The sequence below is a fragment of the Poromitra crassiceps genome, assembly GCF_964638095.1.
Source record: "Poromitra crassiceps genome assembly, chromosome: 26".
NCBI classification, from domain to species: domain Eukaryota; kingdom Metazoa; phylum Chordata; class Actinopteri; order Beryciformes; family Melamphaidae; genus Poromitra; species Poromitra crassiceps.
The window spans coordinates 19,867,506-19,885,734 of record NC_139640.1 but is presented as its reverse complement, the minus strand read 5'-3'; the positions used below and the strand labels follow the sequence as shown (position 1 = coordinate 19,885,734).

Sequence of the window (18,229 nt, the reverse complement as noted above, 5' to 3'; positions counted from 1 at the left end):
GTGTGTGTGTGTGTGTACACACACGTGCGCGCGCATGTGTGTGTGTGTGCGTGTGTGTATACAGGTCAGTCATATATATGTATGAGACAGGAAGGATTTCTGAGGATCTAATTAGCTTTAGGGTTGTCCCTGGTGGATCAGCTACCTGGCTCCATCTCATGCCTTATTCAATAGGCCCACTGTCTCCAAGGCCACATAGATTACCCTGCCACACTAAAACAAGGGTCAAAGGTCACAGGTCCATGCTTATAGGTCATTCTCATCCCAGCAGTATTGCACAGAGTCACCAAGGCTCCGAGGCTGGTGCTAACGTCCCCTGCCTCTATCTGGAGTTGTGCGCTGTCGGGGATATTACTCAATGACTGCAAATAGAATGCTTGGCTGATAAGCGAGTAAAAGTGGAGCAATTCATTGTACTTACTGACCATGAATACTGAACTATTTTAGGCAGGAGTTCTCTGCTCCTTTTCAGCCAGTTGAGGGGCGTGGCTTTGACAAGAAGAGAAGGTTTCCAATCCAACTAACAAAACTGGCCAATGCAAAATGTTCGCCTCTGCCTTAAATCAGAAATGATGTCAAGCAAATAATTAAAAAAGCTGAGAGAAATATTGATGGCATTGGCGTGCCGTGCACCCTATCAGGGGCAGGAGCAGAAACGTTTGAAAGAAAGGGATCCAATATTGTTGAAATTCTGATATTAAATCACCTCCTTAAAGGAACACTCTGCCCATTTTCAACCAGCTTTGTATCATTAGAACATCAGTAGTATATCAGAAAACTGTAAACTGTTTTGAAGTCTGTCATTTAATTTGACAGTTATTGAGTGTTAAAGTGTGGACCAGTGACATCACTGGTCCACACTAACTCAAATTAATAACTCATTAACTCAAATCAACTCTCAATAACTGTCAAACTAGATGAATGACTTCAAAACCGTCATCTAGTTTGACAGTTATTGAGAGTTGATTTGAGTTCATGAGTTATTAATGTACAATGTACAAGGAAGCAACGTTAGTTCAGTGCTGTTGATAGCTGACAGCTAGCAAGGTAACAACACAGGTAGGCTACGCTATTAAAAGCAGTAAGCACAACACTCACCAGAAATTTTAAGTGTTTAGCCAATCTGCTCCCACAATTGAGCATTTCTGTCTCTGTTGCGATAGTTTCTCCATATGATTAGTTGCCAGAAAAGGAGCACCCGACACCAGCGTCTTTCTGAAAAGTTAAATAATTCTCAGCTGGGAGCGCTGGGAGCCGGCGCACAAAAACGCCGGAGCGCTCTGAAAATAGACGCTGGGTGCAGCGCACTTTCTCTAGACGTCCGTGTGCGCCCGCATACGCTTTCCCCCCATTGGAAACAACTGAAAAAAGACGCTGGACCTGATGAAAAGACGCTAGGTGGACACAGGCCCTCAAGGACTATAAATAAACAACTTGAATGAATGAGTAAGTATTTATGAATGTGCCGTGTCACAGGGTGTAGAGCTTTTGTTACATATTATATATATAACTCCTTGGGAATATTTTTTGAATTGAGCAACTATGCTCACCATCTTCACTACTCAAAAGCATAAATTACACAAGATCTACCCTTCTGTCTCGCCACTGTGTGACAGGTGTCAGGTGTCAGAGGGCACACTATCTCATGCCTTCTGGCTCTGCCCTTCATTAACTCATTGAGTGCCAGCCACTTTTGGAGAACGGACGCTCCCAGTGCCAGAGTTTCAGAGCGTTTTCAGTGATTTCTCGAGGCCCACAGAATATTGTGTGATATTACTATGTAAACACCGAACACGCAAAAAGAACGATGAAACTCTCTTCTATCATCAGCAAAAACAGGTTTATTGATATCATTTTCCGTTCTTTAGTTATCAGCCGGAGAAGACAGCTTGATTTAACCAAAAACAGCCGTTTTTTTCTAGAAGCTGAGATAATGAGCCTTTTGTGAAATTAAACATTTCAAGCACATCACTGACTCTGAAGCTAATATTTTCTAATGTAGTCACACCTCAAAAATAATTTCCTTCAATAAAACAGTGAAGGCCAGGGAATTTTGTTTGGCAGAATAATATTTTTTAGCTGCAACCAGCAGCGCTGGCCCCTGCGTGCGCTGCTGGTTGCAGCTTCTTGCTGGTCTTGATTTGCTGCTGGTGGGCATCGGATATTCTGGCTTGCGTTTGCCAATCCTGTCCTGCTGTCTGGGTCAGTGTTGTGTGCTGCTCTGCGTGCCCCCCCCCCCCCCCTCAACTGCAAACCCCTCCTCCGTGGGAGTGTCTCTGGTGGCTTTCTGCTGCGTTTGCTGTGCACAGTGTTTGTCACCGGCTCCCATGCTTCCAGTTGAGAATAATAACAACTCCACGGCTGATCATGCGGATGGGCTGTCGCAACGGACACAGAGGGGCTCAATTGTGGCAGCAGATTGGCTGCTGCAGGCACAGCTAACGTTATGCTTCATGCATATCGATGCATACGGATGCGATGCGATTTCCGTTTCCCCAACGACTTCTTCTTTGTTTTTTCCTCGCCTTTCTGTAATCTGGAGAGCACTGTCGCCACCTAAGGGTTCTGTAAAATAGGTTATACACATTCAATAGCTCCCATATTGTAAGAGGCGATGTAAGAGGCTTAGATCCACGTCCAACCGTCAAAAAACGCAATTGACGAACATACTCGTCCTTGGCACTCTACGTTACTAAACCAATTGACGAACATACTCGTCCTTGGCACTCAATGAGTTAACGGGATTCTGGGCTAAAATATTTGATTGGTACTCTAGGGCTAGCTACAACACAACCCTACAGCCAGAGGCGGAACTCTCCCTCTTCGGCTGCTCGGAGTCCTCTTTGAACTTCCCTACAGCTGTGCAACAGTCTCTGACACTGGAGGACCACTGTTGCCAAGAGACTCATTCTGAAGGAGTGGAAGTCCTCCTCTCCACCCTCTTTTCGGGTATGGCTGATGGACATGATTTCTGTTATACAGATGGAGAGACTCAGGTCCCTGAGGACCAACTCGCTTGGGAGGTTCTCAACTATCTGGGAACCGCTTCGCTTCTGGCCTACTTTGACGAGGTTGAGAGTGACAGGTGACTGAGGTTGGGGGTGATGGTTGGCTTGCCCGGCCGGTGTCTTGTGGACCCCTTGCGTGAGATCTAGGGATGTCACAATATATCGTCCCACAATATATCGCGATATCAAAATGTGACAATATGTATCGTTGAGATGAAATCTCATATCGCGAGAAAAAGAAGCTGAACATGGTGGCACTGATCTGCATCTGCCCCCCCCCCCCCCCCCCCAATTACAATATAAAAAAACATACACGTTGATTCCACAGTGTCTTAGGTATTATGCAAGCCTTTTTTTATTTCATATAGTAACTCTATTACCCTCTGCTTGGGACTATGCCAGTAGCTTTATGTGCAATTTCTATTTCCCAAAGCAGGCTGATTTGACTGGGATTAAATGTCAGGCTTCTGTCTGAATGATTTGTCTCCTCCCCCTTCTAATCGGTGGAAGGAAAAAATCTAAACAAATGGTAACCCTCTTATCTATAATTAATCATTTTAATGGACCCCCAATCGCCAACATCTTAACCCTCCCCCCCCCCCTCCCCCGCCTTCCATTGCTCTCCCCATTAAGCAACCGGCTTAAGATTAGTGGGTAAGAATGCGTCTAATGAGGGAGTTTGGACCCGGGGTGGTGGTATAATTAACTGATACCTCTGGAATATATCATGCTTTAAATAAGGGGGGGCTGGATCAATAATGTTAATCAGTGTTCTCCTTGCTGGCCCACAGGCTGCAGTTCTTTGACGCAGACCCGTTTTTTTTGTGTGAATCGGAGGGCTCTGAGGACCAAATGACAAACTGATGGAGAACAGATCCAGGAGGAGTTTTAGCCTTTGATTTAAGCGTGTATCACTGATTTATACGTATCTCTGCCTCATCTATATAAAGTTTGTATTATTTTGCATGTCTGCAGTTTGGCTGGAATTTCTTGTACGCGAAGATGCCAGCAATCTTCTCCCTAGAATACAATTGTAACCCACATAATATGGACCACATATATTGGTGTAGTTGCAGAAGAAGCCCGCTAGAGGGCAACGCGGTCTTGTGTCTGTTAGCCAGATTGCATCACCTATAGAGGCGGGGCTGAAGTGCTTACGTGCTTACGGCACAGCGCCACAAGAGCTTGCTGGACACAGACAGAGAAACAGCTAATGAATGCATGGTGGAAGTTAGGGTGAAAGCTGACTTTTCACAAAAGATATCGAAGCATTGAGCTTCCTGTTCAAGAGAACAAGATTTTTGGCTGTATATGATAATGATGCTGCGTGACATGCCGTGGAGCATGCTTTACTTTGTTTTTCTTTTGTAAATTTGGATCTCCGCGAAATCTCCGGTGAGTCACTGTTAGCAGTGCTAACCTAGCTCCTAGCTTGTTACCGTTTTGCTAGCTACTGAAATGCTGGGGTATTCTTTGATTTTCAATCGTTTTAGTGATGTTGAACCACTTTGAATCTAACTAAAAACCAATCAGAGTCAAATGTGAAGATTGTGTAGATATGTTGTTTTGTAGCCCATGTTAAGATGAGTCTTCTTGGTACGAAAGTGTGCTAAGTGAACTGATATTGTAGCCATGCTACCATGAGGCTCTATTGTTCTTTCAATCGTCGTTTAACAATGAGGCCACGTTTGAGTACACTACGTTTTCCTGTATATTGCAGTAATCTTACAGTTGAAACCTTTTATTTATTTTGGTATGATGGCTTTTCTTTTCTGATAAACACTGCAGTTGTATTGCTGTTGTCATTTCACAATACTTAAAAACTGTAGATAAGAGAATGAGATATGGGGGGAAAAAAGAGATGAGTGTATATGTTTAATATACTGTTGAACATCGATGCCGACTGCTATGCTGGGTCAGTATTAGGATTACACCAGATGTAGAGAAAAAAGAAGTGAAGATCACTACTGTACAGTGTGGATATTGAACTGATTCTATTGTGGTGTGCAGGTTGGTTTTTTTGTTAGACTACAACAGATGTTACAGAACAGAGGGTGGAGAGGAGCCAGGGTCCCCATCCTATCTAAGAGAGGGGCGAGGTACCATCCTGCTTCTTCATTTTCATCGTCCTCACCTGCATCGCAGAGAATCGGTTGTGGATACAGATAAGCGAAACACACCCGGGTAGCGTGCGCTTGCTTATACACACACACAGATAGAACTAGAGAAGTACACAAACTGACTGTACTGCACTGGAAACAGACTTCGGAACGGAACGGGACACAGCACACGGCTGCTGTGAAGAAACACGGCACACGGCTGCCGTGAGAGACACTTTACTTTCTTTTATTTATTTTTCTTGTCAATTGTTACGTGTACAAATCCAGGTCAGTGATTTATTCATGGTGGCAATAAATATTGTTAAACTGCAGAACCAAGTTGTGATCTATCCGCTCCGAGTCGAAACTTAGAGCAGCAGATCATTTAGTCAACTGCTGGTGAGATTTACTGTGTTACACAATGATGCCTTCTCATGGTTCCCAGTTATACAGAGCTGAGCCTGGTCTCCCCAAATTTTGTGAAATGAGCACAATGTCTTATAGGAGGAATCAGCGTGACGTCACTTGCCACCCAGAAATGCGGAACCCCGCGGCACTTAATAGTATGAGTTGTGCCAAACAAACATTGATATCTCAAAAACTATACATCACATCGCTTATATTTAGACATTTTGAGTGATGAGAGCAGAATTAGCTCAAGAGTTTGACGTATAATATCGTCGCTGTCGTTCCAGGACCTCGAATTTCCAAAACAGAAACTTTTCAGGAAGTAAAAAAAACCTGTTTGCTCTTAAAATACTGAACCAAATGTCGTCAAAGTTGGCACATGTCTTAATTATAGTTAGTTTCCCGCTGAATGTGTCATTACTTTATTAATATCTTACCTGGATAAGCTCAAATGATGTTGTTTATATTATCAGTCCGACTTGGAAGCACTTTCTCCCGGCCAGTCAAGCGGGAACGAGTCGCATACTCATGCACGAGCCCCCAAGCTCCAGGCCGCGGGGGCGCGTGCAGGAGCAGCAGCATTGCCCCTCGCCTCTCATGGCCGAGGCGGGGGCTTTCGCATGGGGTGAGAAATAGTCTGACATAACGTAGCGTTAACGTTACTTTATTCTCGTCAGAAAACACTCCGATTTGCATGTTAAAACAAGTTTGCAGCCTAGGAATAACTGGAAAACATTTGATTGATATATTAACGTCAGAGGAAGCCAGGATTAGTCAAAACGATATGAGAAATACACAGCACGTCTGCAGTGTGACTTTTCCGGGTTTATTGTCCTGCGTGGGGGGGTACACACGGAGGTAGGGGACGAATTTCGAGGTTTGACTGACAGATTGAGGGCGAATTGCGTTATGAGATTTACTCACAAGCTCGTTTTAATGCTTTTCCATTGGTTGCATTTGTTAAAAACTAGACGTGAAGGGTGACCAATGGCATTGATTCATGACAAAAAATAAAAAAGTGAAAAAAGGCACATTCGAGGTCCTGGCACAACAGCGACGATATGTGCATGTCGTGGTAAAGTTGAGTGAACTGTCGCAGTTTTTAAAATGTAAAAAAGAGTTAGCCGGCTAGAGTCAGAGACTCACGCCTCGCGCCACTTGGGCTCCATAGGGTTCCATTGCCGTTGCCACCCAGTGACGCGGTTTGTTTACCAAAATGCTGCTCCGCTGATCCCTCGTATACAAAAAGTACAAGAAATATGTTTTCCAACTGTGAAAGCATTATGTGAAGAATGTAGCCTAACAACAACAACAAACAACAACCAACAAACAAACAAACAAACAAACAAACAAACAAAAGCCATTTGAAAAACCCAGCAGCAATTTCTGTTTCCACAAATCATCACCCGGTTACTCCAAATAATCCACAGACCTTGGTATGAGCAGTTTCATAGGAACTATTTCTTTTGACCGAACTACAACCGTCTCACCACACAGATGGAAGTGTGCTAATTACAGCTTACCCAGCAAACATTTTCACATATAACGACCGTCTGCTGCACGTCAAACCACTACATCTAGTCAGGGTCGAATTATATATCCGGAATGGAAATCGTAGCGATGTAATTCGGCTACTTGCCCACAATATGCCGCTCCCACAACAGCTATGTTACAAGAGAAAAAAGACATCCGCGTGGTTCGATCTCGGCGCGCCTGCTTCAGAGTTCTCTCTCTTAACCACTCGGCTATTGACTTATTGGAAATGCTTTCTGCATTTTGGCATATATACTTCCAAGGAAGGTTCCTACTGGAACGTGCATGCAAGGCTACCTCACTAATTCAGTTTCATGATTCCAACCAGGGATGAGATTAATTTTATTTATTTTAGATCATGTATGATAATGTAAGACTTTATGTTGACTGTGCGTGCGTCTACTCTGTACAGCTTATACTGTCCTCAATGTTGAAGGTTCATAATATAACTTGCATTGCCTTGCAGTTAACGCTAATTCAGTTTGATGATTTCAACCAATGATGAGACCATGAGACAGGTATATATTTTATATGATACGTTAATGTATATTTACCCAGAACACACTGCATTCAGTTACGGCAAGAGTAATGGGACATACACCACAGGATTCAGGAAGCTTGTGATAAATACAATAAGAGGCACTTGCTATGGGCACTTACACACACACTACAGGTTAAAACTATACTATAGCCTACTATATGACATAAACGTGTTTTCATATTTAAAAAAAATTGGCGTTCAATAATTGTAGTCATTGCACGTGGAGTACACGTCACACTGTGACCACCAAAATACCACCAAATAAGTTGTCAATCAAATGTCGTTTTATTCAACTAAGACACCTATACATGTGGTGTTTTCAAAGCAATATGAGATCAATAGTACCTGTTTTACAAGAGACAGTATAGACGCTACTATGGGGGAACGTAGAGAGAACGTCACCTTGTGGCCGGCAGCGGCATGACTTTCTGGGTAGATGCCAAACCACAATTCTATCATCTGGTGACGCCACGGTAAAGACAATGTTTGCTGGGTAGCTAACGTTACAGCTGAGCTAACATTAAATGCATGAAAGAAAATCATGCCTACATGAAACAGCTCACAACAAGGTCTGTAGATTATCTTGAGAGACAGAGAAAGAAACATTGCTGTTGAGTTTTTCAAATGTATTTCATTGGCCCTTTCAGCACCAAAGCCGAGTGCCATTCAGTTCCATTGTATTGGAGAGAAGGCAGACATCTCTACAGCCAATATCTCCAAAACTCTGCTACTCATATCAAAATGATGTAGATGGATAAAAAAGCACAACAGGTAAGAGGAAAAATATGTATTTTTCATTTTCGGATGAACTGTCCCTTTAAGTTTTTTTTTACTTGCCTGAACCTTTCACGTGACAGTTTGTCCAATTTGCGGTGAGAGTTAAAGTAAGGTAAAGGTAAAGTCCCAACGATTGTCACACACCTGAGTGTGTGAAATTTGTTTTCCGCATTTGACCCATCCCCTGGGGGAGTGGTGAGCAGCAGCAGTGGCGCGCTCGGGAATCATTTGGTGATCTAACCCCCCAATTCCAACCCTTTGATGCTGAGTGCCAAGCAGGGAGGCAATGGGTCCCATTTTTATAGTCTTTGGTATGACTCGGCCAGGGGTCGAACTCACAAGCTTCCAGTCTCAGGGCGGACACTCGGACCACAAGGCCACTGAGCTGGTTCATGCTCATATCAGGACTGGGTTAGGGGTTAGAGTTAGGGTTTGGTATGATGTAACTGGGTTGCACGGCTACAGTACATGATTGACGATTCGTGTTGTGTTCCCACATCAACATTGACATGACACAGGAAGCAGAGTTAGGTCTTACCCAGCACAGTGAGACGGGCGGGTCGGGATCTGATAGCCGCCTGGATGGCCTGGCACTCAAAGAAGGCATCGTCTTGCATCTCTGTCCTCTGGATCAACAGGTGGTATTCCCCCTTACTGTGGTCTCCAATAATATCATAGCGCGGGTAGCCTGCAACACCATGGTTAGAGTACACATTGTTAGCCTTTGCCACACATCATACATGCATGCACAAGCATTTGCACCACAACATAGAGGCCATTTACACCTGGTGCTAACATGCGTTTTCTGTGATCAGATTGCAATCAGATTGTGTTTTATCACTTGAAATGCCAGGTGTAAACACCCCCAAAACGCATTGAAGAAGGATTGCAATCTGATCGGCCAAACCACCTCCGGAGGTGGTCAGGGATGCATTGTGTACACATTGAACACAAGTGTAAATGCAATGTGTCCTCTCAATCTGGATACACCAACTTTATGCGGACTGAGAGGACAACCATTTCTGCAATCTGATTGCAATCAGTGATAAAATACAATCTGATGGCAGAAACCACATGTTAATGCCAGGTGTAAATGACCTCATGCACACACAAGCATCCACAAATACATACTATTTTAGGATTTTTTTAAAGCCAATTACTAATTACGATTTAAACAAAGAAACAACACTGTGTGATAGTAGTGCAAGTCAAGTAGTGCAAGGTAACAAAGCTGCTGCTTGCTCACATTTAATGTCTTTTCACACAATGCTACTTGTTCTAGCGCTCACTACAGCAGCAATAGAAATACAATACAAGAGTACAATTGGTTTCCCGCTGAGTGAAGCCTTGTTATTTTGTCCTCCAGATTTGGCCTGTGTCCGATGCCGTTGGGCTGGTGGGCAGAGAGAGCGTTTTATTATTTTTCCAAAAACAAGGAAATCAAAAATTATTTAATTTGCCTCTGTGCATTAATTGAACAATTGCCACAGTGGCGGAAATTATATACATTCTGCCAGTGTAACTTAATGTGGAACAAGTCTTAATTTCTATTATACATATATACCGTACATATATCAGGTTTCAGGCAAACAATCTGCACCTATTTAACCTAGCCTGTAAATTTCATGTAAATTCAATGTAAACTCTTATTTAACTCTGACTGTAAATTCATGTAAATCCACTGCCTATTTAACATCTATTTAACTCAGTCTGTAAATCTCATGTAAATCCAACGTAAATTCATATTTATCATCCACAGAACACTTCACCACTCATGTACATATTGTATATATTTACTCGATTTGATTGTACTTGCAACTTTGTTATTGTCTTTAGTTATCTTCCTACTTCTTATCTCTGTATATTGATGTGACCACTACGCTGCATACAGACACTAAGACAAATTCCTTGTATGTAACTTGCATACTGTGGCAATAAAAGTGAAATTCCCATAAAGCACAGATAGCAATAGCGGTTGCTATGGCAACACTAGTAGTAACCAGGGCACTAGATTTCTCCTGCCTTTTAGCATTACGTATGGACCGACTGTGTGCCTCTTTGGCATCATTGTATGAAAGCTCCGCCGTTGAGAACATTTTTACATTCATTCTACTACAGTACTTGCAGCGCTGTGATTGGTGCTTCAGTGCGACTGATGTCATTGCATCACCTTCATTCCTATACTCACATGAAAGGACAACGTCTGACTGGGGTATATTTACCTTAGAGAGTGCATGATATTAGATGCCAAATACAACCCAGAGCCAAAAATAACAATGGGAATGTAATATGTGTAATATTAATTACAGTTCTGCTTGGAATACAATAAAACATGAATGAAAATGAAAATACTGAATCACTTGTGGCAAAATAACTATTGGATATTGGATTATGTTCAATTATACAAATAACCTGTGTGTGTGTGTGTTTGTGTGTGTGTGTGTGTGTGTGTGTGTGTGTGTGTGTGTGTGTGTGTGTGTGTGTGTGTGTGTGTGTGTGTGTGTGTGTGTGTAAAAGCTGTGCTGTAATACTCCAGAAATTACTTTGCAACCATAGGTTGAGGCCACGTCTCGTCATAGCCCACAAAATATTAAACGGCTGGCGCGCGAGTGGGGTAAAACCGCCCATATATCTCATGGGCTGACTCACCAAAAGACGGTGCTGCGGCTCTAAACTACATGTTTGGGGGTTCTAGAGCAGAACACAAGACGTCTGCTCAGATGTGCTTTTACTGCGGTGGTTAAATCCCCGATCGTGTCTGACTGCCTGGGCTGGGCTATCAGCTAAATTCTAACTTTGCTGAATGGATAGAACGGGGGTTTTTACCCCACCCTGACCACGCCCCCAGGCTAACCCAGCGTCTATTGTGGGCATTCCTAGAGCCTGTATGGGCGTTCCCAGACATGCGGACTCTCTCTATACTAAGATGCAAACAACAGCAGAGCGCAGCTAAGTAGGAGATCAAACAAGTTTGTCAATCCTCTTATTGCATCAAAGGATGATTGGTAGCAATGTGATGACCAGGCCCCTCTCTCTCTTCCTCCATCCTTTCACCAGCACACCAACAGGTAGACAATTTCCTTTCACAATCACAGCTACTGACACAATTGGATAATCTCTCTCCTATTCTCCAAAGTCCAGTCGATGGAGACAGTTCAGACCGAGGGGAAGGGAGCGGCGTCAAAGACGTGGCAAAAATGAGGGAGGGAGGAGGAGATGGAATGAGTATGCATGCAGGTCAGCTTATTGAGAGAGAGAGAGAGAGAGAGAGAGAGAGAGAGAGAGCTGCAGATGTAGCGAGAGCGAGGAGGCGGAGAGGAGGGAGTCCATTAAAGGCAAATGGGCAAAGAAAATAACATTAATGCTTATTGATTCCATCTAAAAATACAGCTATTTATTCTACTGACCAACAATCAATGGTTAGGGGCACTTTGGAAGTCCCTCACTCACTAACACTGGCCCATAGTAATAATAACACAGGGCTTATGGCAAATGCTCTGTCATTACCTTGGAATATAGCAGCTATATGTTTTTATGGCTCATATTTAACTAAAACCAGGACTGCACGATTCATTGAAATATAATTGAAATCGCATATATAGCCAATTGCAGGAGCTGCACATTTTGGATAAAGATAAAATGTGTGAATGAAATAGATATAGAGCCGGAGAGCCCGCACACCAGCCGAGCACAGAAGCAAACATACACACTCAAGACCAATGCAGTCCAGTGGCACTGCACTTCACAGAGGCACAGCACAGTGTCTCTTCCTTGAAGTATATCCACCTTATTTTTGAATGCCCCACTGTAAAAAATAATTGTGGGAACAAGGTCCGGTTTAACATGACTTATTGTTGCAGCTTGCAACAATGAGTCATGCAGGCTTCTTCTGCAGCCTCGGCTGGAGACCCGAATTATAAACCCGGAAGCTGGAGTCCGTTATAAAAGTTATAAATATAGTCACGTTAAAAACAACTAACCAACGCTGCGGGTCCGTATGGAAACAGTGTTACTCGAAATGATTAAAAGTTAAATCAATTTGGTCATTCAGTGGCGTTTTACTGCCATGTAAAGTCTATTACGCTAGCTGTTAGCATTAGCCACAGTAGCCGACTACCCACAATGCATTATGTTATCCCAGCACCCGAACGACACGGCTGTAGAGCAGAATGGCTCTGCTGTAAAAGACGTTTCTTTTTGTCAAGTTAAAACAGTGTAAAAATTACACTGGAAGCGGAAGAAGCACCCATCAGGCATCATGGCAGCTAGAAATAAGGTGGATAGGAATAGAGCATGTCAAGACCCCAAGAAGGGGAGGTAACATTGAAAATCATCGAAAGAAGCTATTATATATATATACATTGCAAACTGTGTCTCCAAAAGGTCTGAATCAGGAAGACAAAATTAGACCGTTTTTGTGATTGTGTGTGTGTGTGTGTGTGTGTGTGTGTGTGTGTGTGTGTGTGTGTGTGTGTGTGTGTGTGTGTGTATTTTGTCTGCTTTGAATTTTCTTTTTTTTATTGTATTTGATTGCATTTAATTGTGCCTGACTTATTTCAATCATGAGAGACCAGAGGGTAGAATTTAACAAGCAAGCTTTATTCACAAATGGCATGGCGATTAGATCTATGGCATGAAATGGCATGAAATGGCATGGCAAATAATTCTATGGCATGGCAGCATGGCAACTAGTTCTTTGGCGTAATGACTCCATGGTAAGATGCCTCTCTTCTTGTGGTGAGAGAGGAGGGCATCTGCTCAGACTAATATAGAGAATCCCCCCCCGTAGGGGATTCTTCCGGAGTCAAGACGTTGGTGGTGGACTGGGGAGGTGGGTGGGGCGAAACACAGCTTCAGAGGATGGGATACGATCAGCCCAGGTACAGCTACCATGAAGGAGAGAGGGATCAGGGAAAGAGGACGATGACGCGCTGAGCATGGCTATAAGTACTGCCACGTCATAGCCTCGGCATTGACGTCATTACCGACGTCATATTGGCAAGTTGAGGGGCTGATTGGCTGTTGAGGATGGGGTGATGAGTCACATGTCACAGCGGACATCACACTAGGATTATGCTTCACTTAGGCTGGGAGCTGAAGCCTATTGTGATGTGAGGTAGCGTGTCTGGTCTTCATCCAGTAGAGACCACCTTGTAATAGTTACACACTTTCTTCTTAAATATTACATTTCATTATGACAGTTTATACCTGATAACCCTAGTTATGTGATATTCAAGTTGTTCTGAAAACTTCCATTATATTACTTGTCCTTTGAGACAATTACGTTTTGATATTGCCAGTTGCTATTTGATTATTGTGTATACTAGTCGAACAAGTGCACTGTATGTTTAACTCTTCTATGTATCACATGATGTGTCAGGTGACCCCTGTGAGGGTACTTAACGGGTGTGTCCCTACACTTCACTCATGTCTGAGGAAGGGCTTTGCCCAAAACGTCACTTTTTTTCTTTCCGAATGAATATTTGGGAGCAGCTGCCAGTGTGTGGACTCTATTTTTATTACTTACTTGCACTTCGGTCCTGCACCTGGTTTTAACCCTTGACTGGATGTGCGTGCCTTTTTGTACTTTTTACTGGTCTTCCTCTTGAAACTAGGTCGAGACCAACAATAGTTGTACATGGTGAGGAGAACCACTGTGCAACCTCCCTCTTGAGTACTTTATTGCAATTGCCATTGGGATTTGTTGAATCATGTAAGTCCGTTGGTATGTTTCTGATAAGCTGTAAATATTTTTTCCCAAAATATGTTTCTAAAATAATGTATTTCTTTGAAGTTGAATGTTTTCAATTATATTTGTATTTTTGTTTTACCTTGTATATATGGGGCCCTATCGTTGCATCGGCGTAGAAACTGCGTTTAGGGCGTGGCGCAGCCCAGATTAGTGGGTGTGGACCAGCGCACTCGATATCTTGGTGTCGGCGCTACACGCGGCCTCAAGCATTATAACCACGCCTTTTAAGCGTAAAATTATGCACAGTCTGCTCATTGGTGAAGTGCAGTAAAGAGTCACAAGCTTGCCTTTTAAGCTCCAATTCCACTGAGAAATCCAGTAAAACCAGACAAGCCAAGCGCTCTGCTCCCCCCCCTTCCTTCATCCCATCTGTCTGTCTCCATATATAGGCTATTATTCCATATTATTATGCTTCTCAAACCAATCTAACTGCAGTTTAAATACTGCAAGCATGTAAATACGCTACACTATAGCAAGATCAAAGTGAAAAGAATGTTCTAAACGCATCAGCTAGAAAAATATAGCCTATCCCTATATGATGAGATTAATTAGATTGGTGAAAGTTTGTCCAGAATGATATGTTTTCTTCTCCCCTGCTGCACAGGTAGGATGATGCACATAAATATAGCCTGCATTATGTAAAGTCATTGCATAAATGTGTTTTTATTGTAAAACTAAAATGTGAAGTAGAGCCAATGTATTGGAGCGTACATCACAGTAGGACATGACAGTAGAACCGCGTTACACTGTCACTCATCTAAATCACGTTAAATCTACAAGGGTTTTGCATAGGGTGGTGTTTTCATTTCCATGTTTTATTTGGTCCAATATTGAAATGTTCTACAATTGCAGGTTGTGTTACCATTACACATTATTTAGATCTACCTTTATATCTATTTCGGCTCATTTGGTTGCTATTTAGTAGCGAAATGGAGTAGCCCAATGCATGCTGGGACGTGTGTTGTGTCTGTCTGAGCAAGGGAGTCAGAGAGAGAGAGTCGTATTGTGCCTGTCAGACTGAGGAGAGAGAGGGAGTGACACAGAGAAGATTCAAGATTCAAGATTCAAGATTTTTATTGTCACTCCATGGTACAAGTATCACGTGTGAAATTATTGTGCTGTGGACTCCGTTTACAACATAGTACAAATATAACAGGGCATATGAGTGCAAAAACAACAAGAGACACAACAAGCAATAAGGCAGTATAGTGATAAGACAAGTCAGAGACAGTGGCATATTCACTGCACATAGGTGCACATGTCATGTGCATACTTTAGACGTGCTTAAACATTTTAAATTTGGCGTATTTGACATACAGGTGCAAATAGCATATTCCTTATTAACTCATTCTCTGCCAGGGTCATTTCGGTCTGTGTGCTCCCAGTGCCAGGATTTTGAGCATATTTTCTGATCTTCCAGGACCCACAGAATATTCTATGCTAGGAATAAAATTACACAACATATCTCACAATAAAGCAGAGACTCTCTTCTTACCCCTTGTAAAAAACTGAAACTCTACCATGTTTCCTTGTTTAGTTACAAGCAGTGGAAGTTAGCTTGTTTTCACTAAAAATGCCCTCCTTGGAAGAGAAATAGGAGAAAAAGAGGTTTTTAGTGAAGGACACCGTTTCAAGCAGAACTCTCTTTTGAGCCTTTTATTTTTTGCCTCAGTGACACATCAGACATATACAGTATTTGTTTTCCAAAAAAAAAAAAAAAAAAGTTTTTACTGACTTTTACTTCCTGGAACTTATTTACCAGATAGTCCAAGACTGGACGGACCTTGAACAATCTGTCACCTGGGTTTGCTACAGTATTGTCAGTAAAATGGAAGAACCTCAGAATAAGTTGGAACCTATTTCGAGACATGGTCTTTCCGAAATAGGGGGAGCCACGTCCCTTTCCATGTGGGTGACCTGTAAATTATAGAATAGAAATACATAATTACCATAAAATACATATCATAAAAAATACATATATTATAATACATGTATTTACAATACAATAACATCTTTTTTTGTATGTGGTAAGTGTGATGAGAAACCTTTTGTCCTTACCGACAGGACTGGGACTAGGACTGGACTCCATCGACTCAGAGTCTGAAAACACAAAATATCAAAGTATGATAAATATGTGCACAAAATCAAATAAATAATTTACTTTTACAGTTGCCATGTGGATTTTTAGCTTAGCTTGATAAAAGCATAAACAAATGGAACCAAATGAACCAAGCTTATGTTCTCTCTCTCTCTCTCTCTCTCTCTCTCTCTCTCTCTCTCTCTCTCTCTCTCCCTCTCCCTCTCTCACACACACACACACTCTCTCACACACCACATGATCGTCACTAACGTATCGATCACAATAAAACAGTACATACACACAACGTTGCACAACACAGAGCTAGTCGAGTCGCTAAGTTTACACAGACGGCTGTGTGTGATCATTTCATCTCAAACGCGATACAAAAAATAGGCTACTACTTCTTACCATCGTCATCGCTCTCTCGAAGTGGCACCCATTCCTCCTCCGATTCATCTGTGTCAGATGGATCAGAACGCTGTGAAGGGGAGCCTTCGTCGCCCTGGCGCTCCGTCGTGGAGCAACAACAAAAGAAACGCCCACGTCTTCCTCGCCATCGTCGCCATCCGAGAACTCTGGGTCGGACTCTGTTTCGACCACAGGCTCCATCTGGACCCTGGGCAGGGTCAGCAGCCCCATGGTCTCTTCGATTGTCCGCTGGCGTGGACCGGGGTGCGTGCTGGAACTGGGCCCAGAATCAAAGTGTTGAGGACGCCCAACAGCGCTGCGGCTGCGGCCACGGCCACGCCGGCCACCGCCTCTCTTCATCTGCTACTGCTAAATAGATTACTGCTAAATGGGTGACTATACTATAAATACTAAACGTGATTTAGCGGGTTCCTTTTATCAGTTTGACTTGAAACAATGTCACAGGCTGGGAAAGGGTCTGATCTAATGTAAACAACCAAAACATGAAAGTACGTCCGAGTACGTCCTTGGCACAGAACGCCATTGTTAAAAGTATGTCCGGGTACGTCCTTGGCAGAGAATGAGTTAAACATACAATTAAACTCGGCGTTTTAAATTCAGCGTATTTGACATACAGGTGCAAATAGCATATTCCTTATTAAACATAAGGGTGACAGAGGAGAGGCAGAGGAGCGCTCCGCGCAACTGGCGCACTGAATAGGCCTGGTTTTCAAAAGCGCAAAGCGCTAAATTTACGCCAGGTGGGAAGATATCATTAGGCCGGTATTTAAGGCCGAAACGCCCATTCTCGCCCATTCAGGGAGTGCGCCACGCCCATTCCGCCTAAAGCGCATTTGGCAGCCTAAAGCCATGTTGATATCTTCCCAAGGCAGGCGCAAGGCACGTTTTTTTGCGTTTAAGGCCCGTTTTAGCGCCGAAGGCCTGTGGGAGAATAGGGCCCATGGACTATATAAGGATAAGGGTTGTCCTTTTTAATGAATAAAGAAGTCTAAAGTAGGCATACAATGTGACAATATCTATTTCATCATGTACTGCACCTAGCCCAGCACCCACAGTCCATGTACGTATAGGTATTTTCTACTAAAAGGTAAAATGTGTCACAACACCTACCATTAAATGCGTGTGTGTGTGTGTGTGTGTGTGTGTATATCCCAGCGAAAATGAAATGCAAAAATTACCCTTCCCATTAAAATTGTGACATATCGCAATATCTGACAATATAATAGCATAGCATATATAAAATTTCTTGATCGCATATCGTGCAGCCCTAAGTAAAAATGCACATTCATGATGAATTCATGATGAATTTGCTTCGTTGTTATTTGGACATTAGTTGGTTATATAGCTACTAGGGGTGTCACGATACACTCAGTTCACGATACGATACGATACACGATATTGGGTTCACGATAACGATACGATATTTTAACAATCCTTTTTTTGCGTTTGATTTGTAAGTTGAGGGGGCATCCACCACGTTAATTTCAGTCATTTCACCATTTTCATCCTCCGTGTCTGTAACATCCCTCGTCTGTTCAAACAAAGCAATGAAAAGGAGAGCAAGCATGCAATCAGATGCAGATCAGTGCCACCATGTTCAGC

The 18,229-nt window shown here is 42.8% G+C and overlaps 1 protein-coding gene across 1 annotated transcript in view; it reads right to left on the bottom strand.

Moving 5' to 3' along the window:
• Window positions 1-18,229, bottom strand: part of LOC310798682 (kin of IRRE-like protein 3) — a gene marked incomplete at both ends in the record, with an annotated part of 236,937 nt that overhangs the window by 209,547 nt on the left and 9,161 nt on the right. Inside the window, one exon of the mRNA XM_083661238.1 lies at window positions 8,905-9,054. Within this exon, the coding sequence (XP_083517364.1) occupies window positions 8,905-9,054 (150 nt within the window). The remainder of the gene's footprint in view (window positions 1-8,904; window positions 9,055-18,229) is intronic.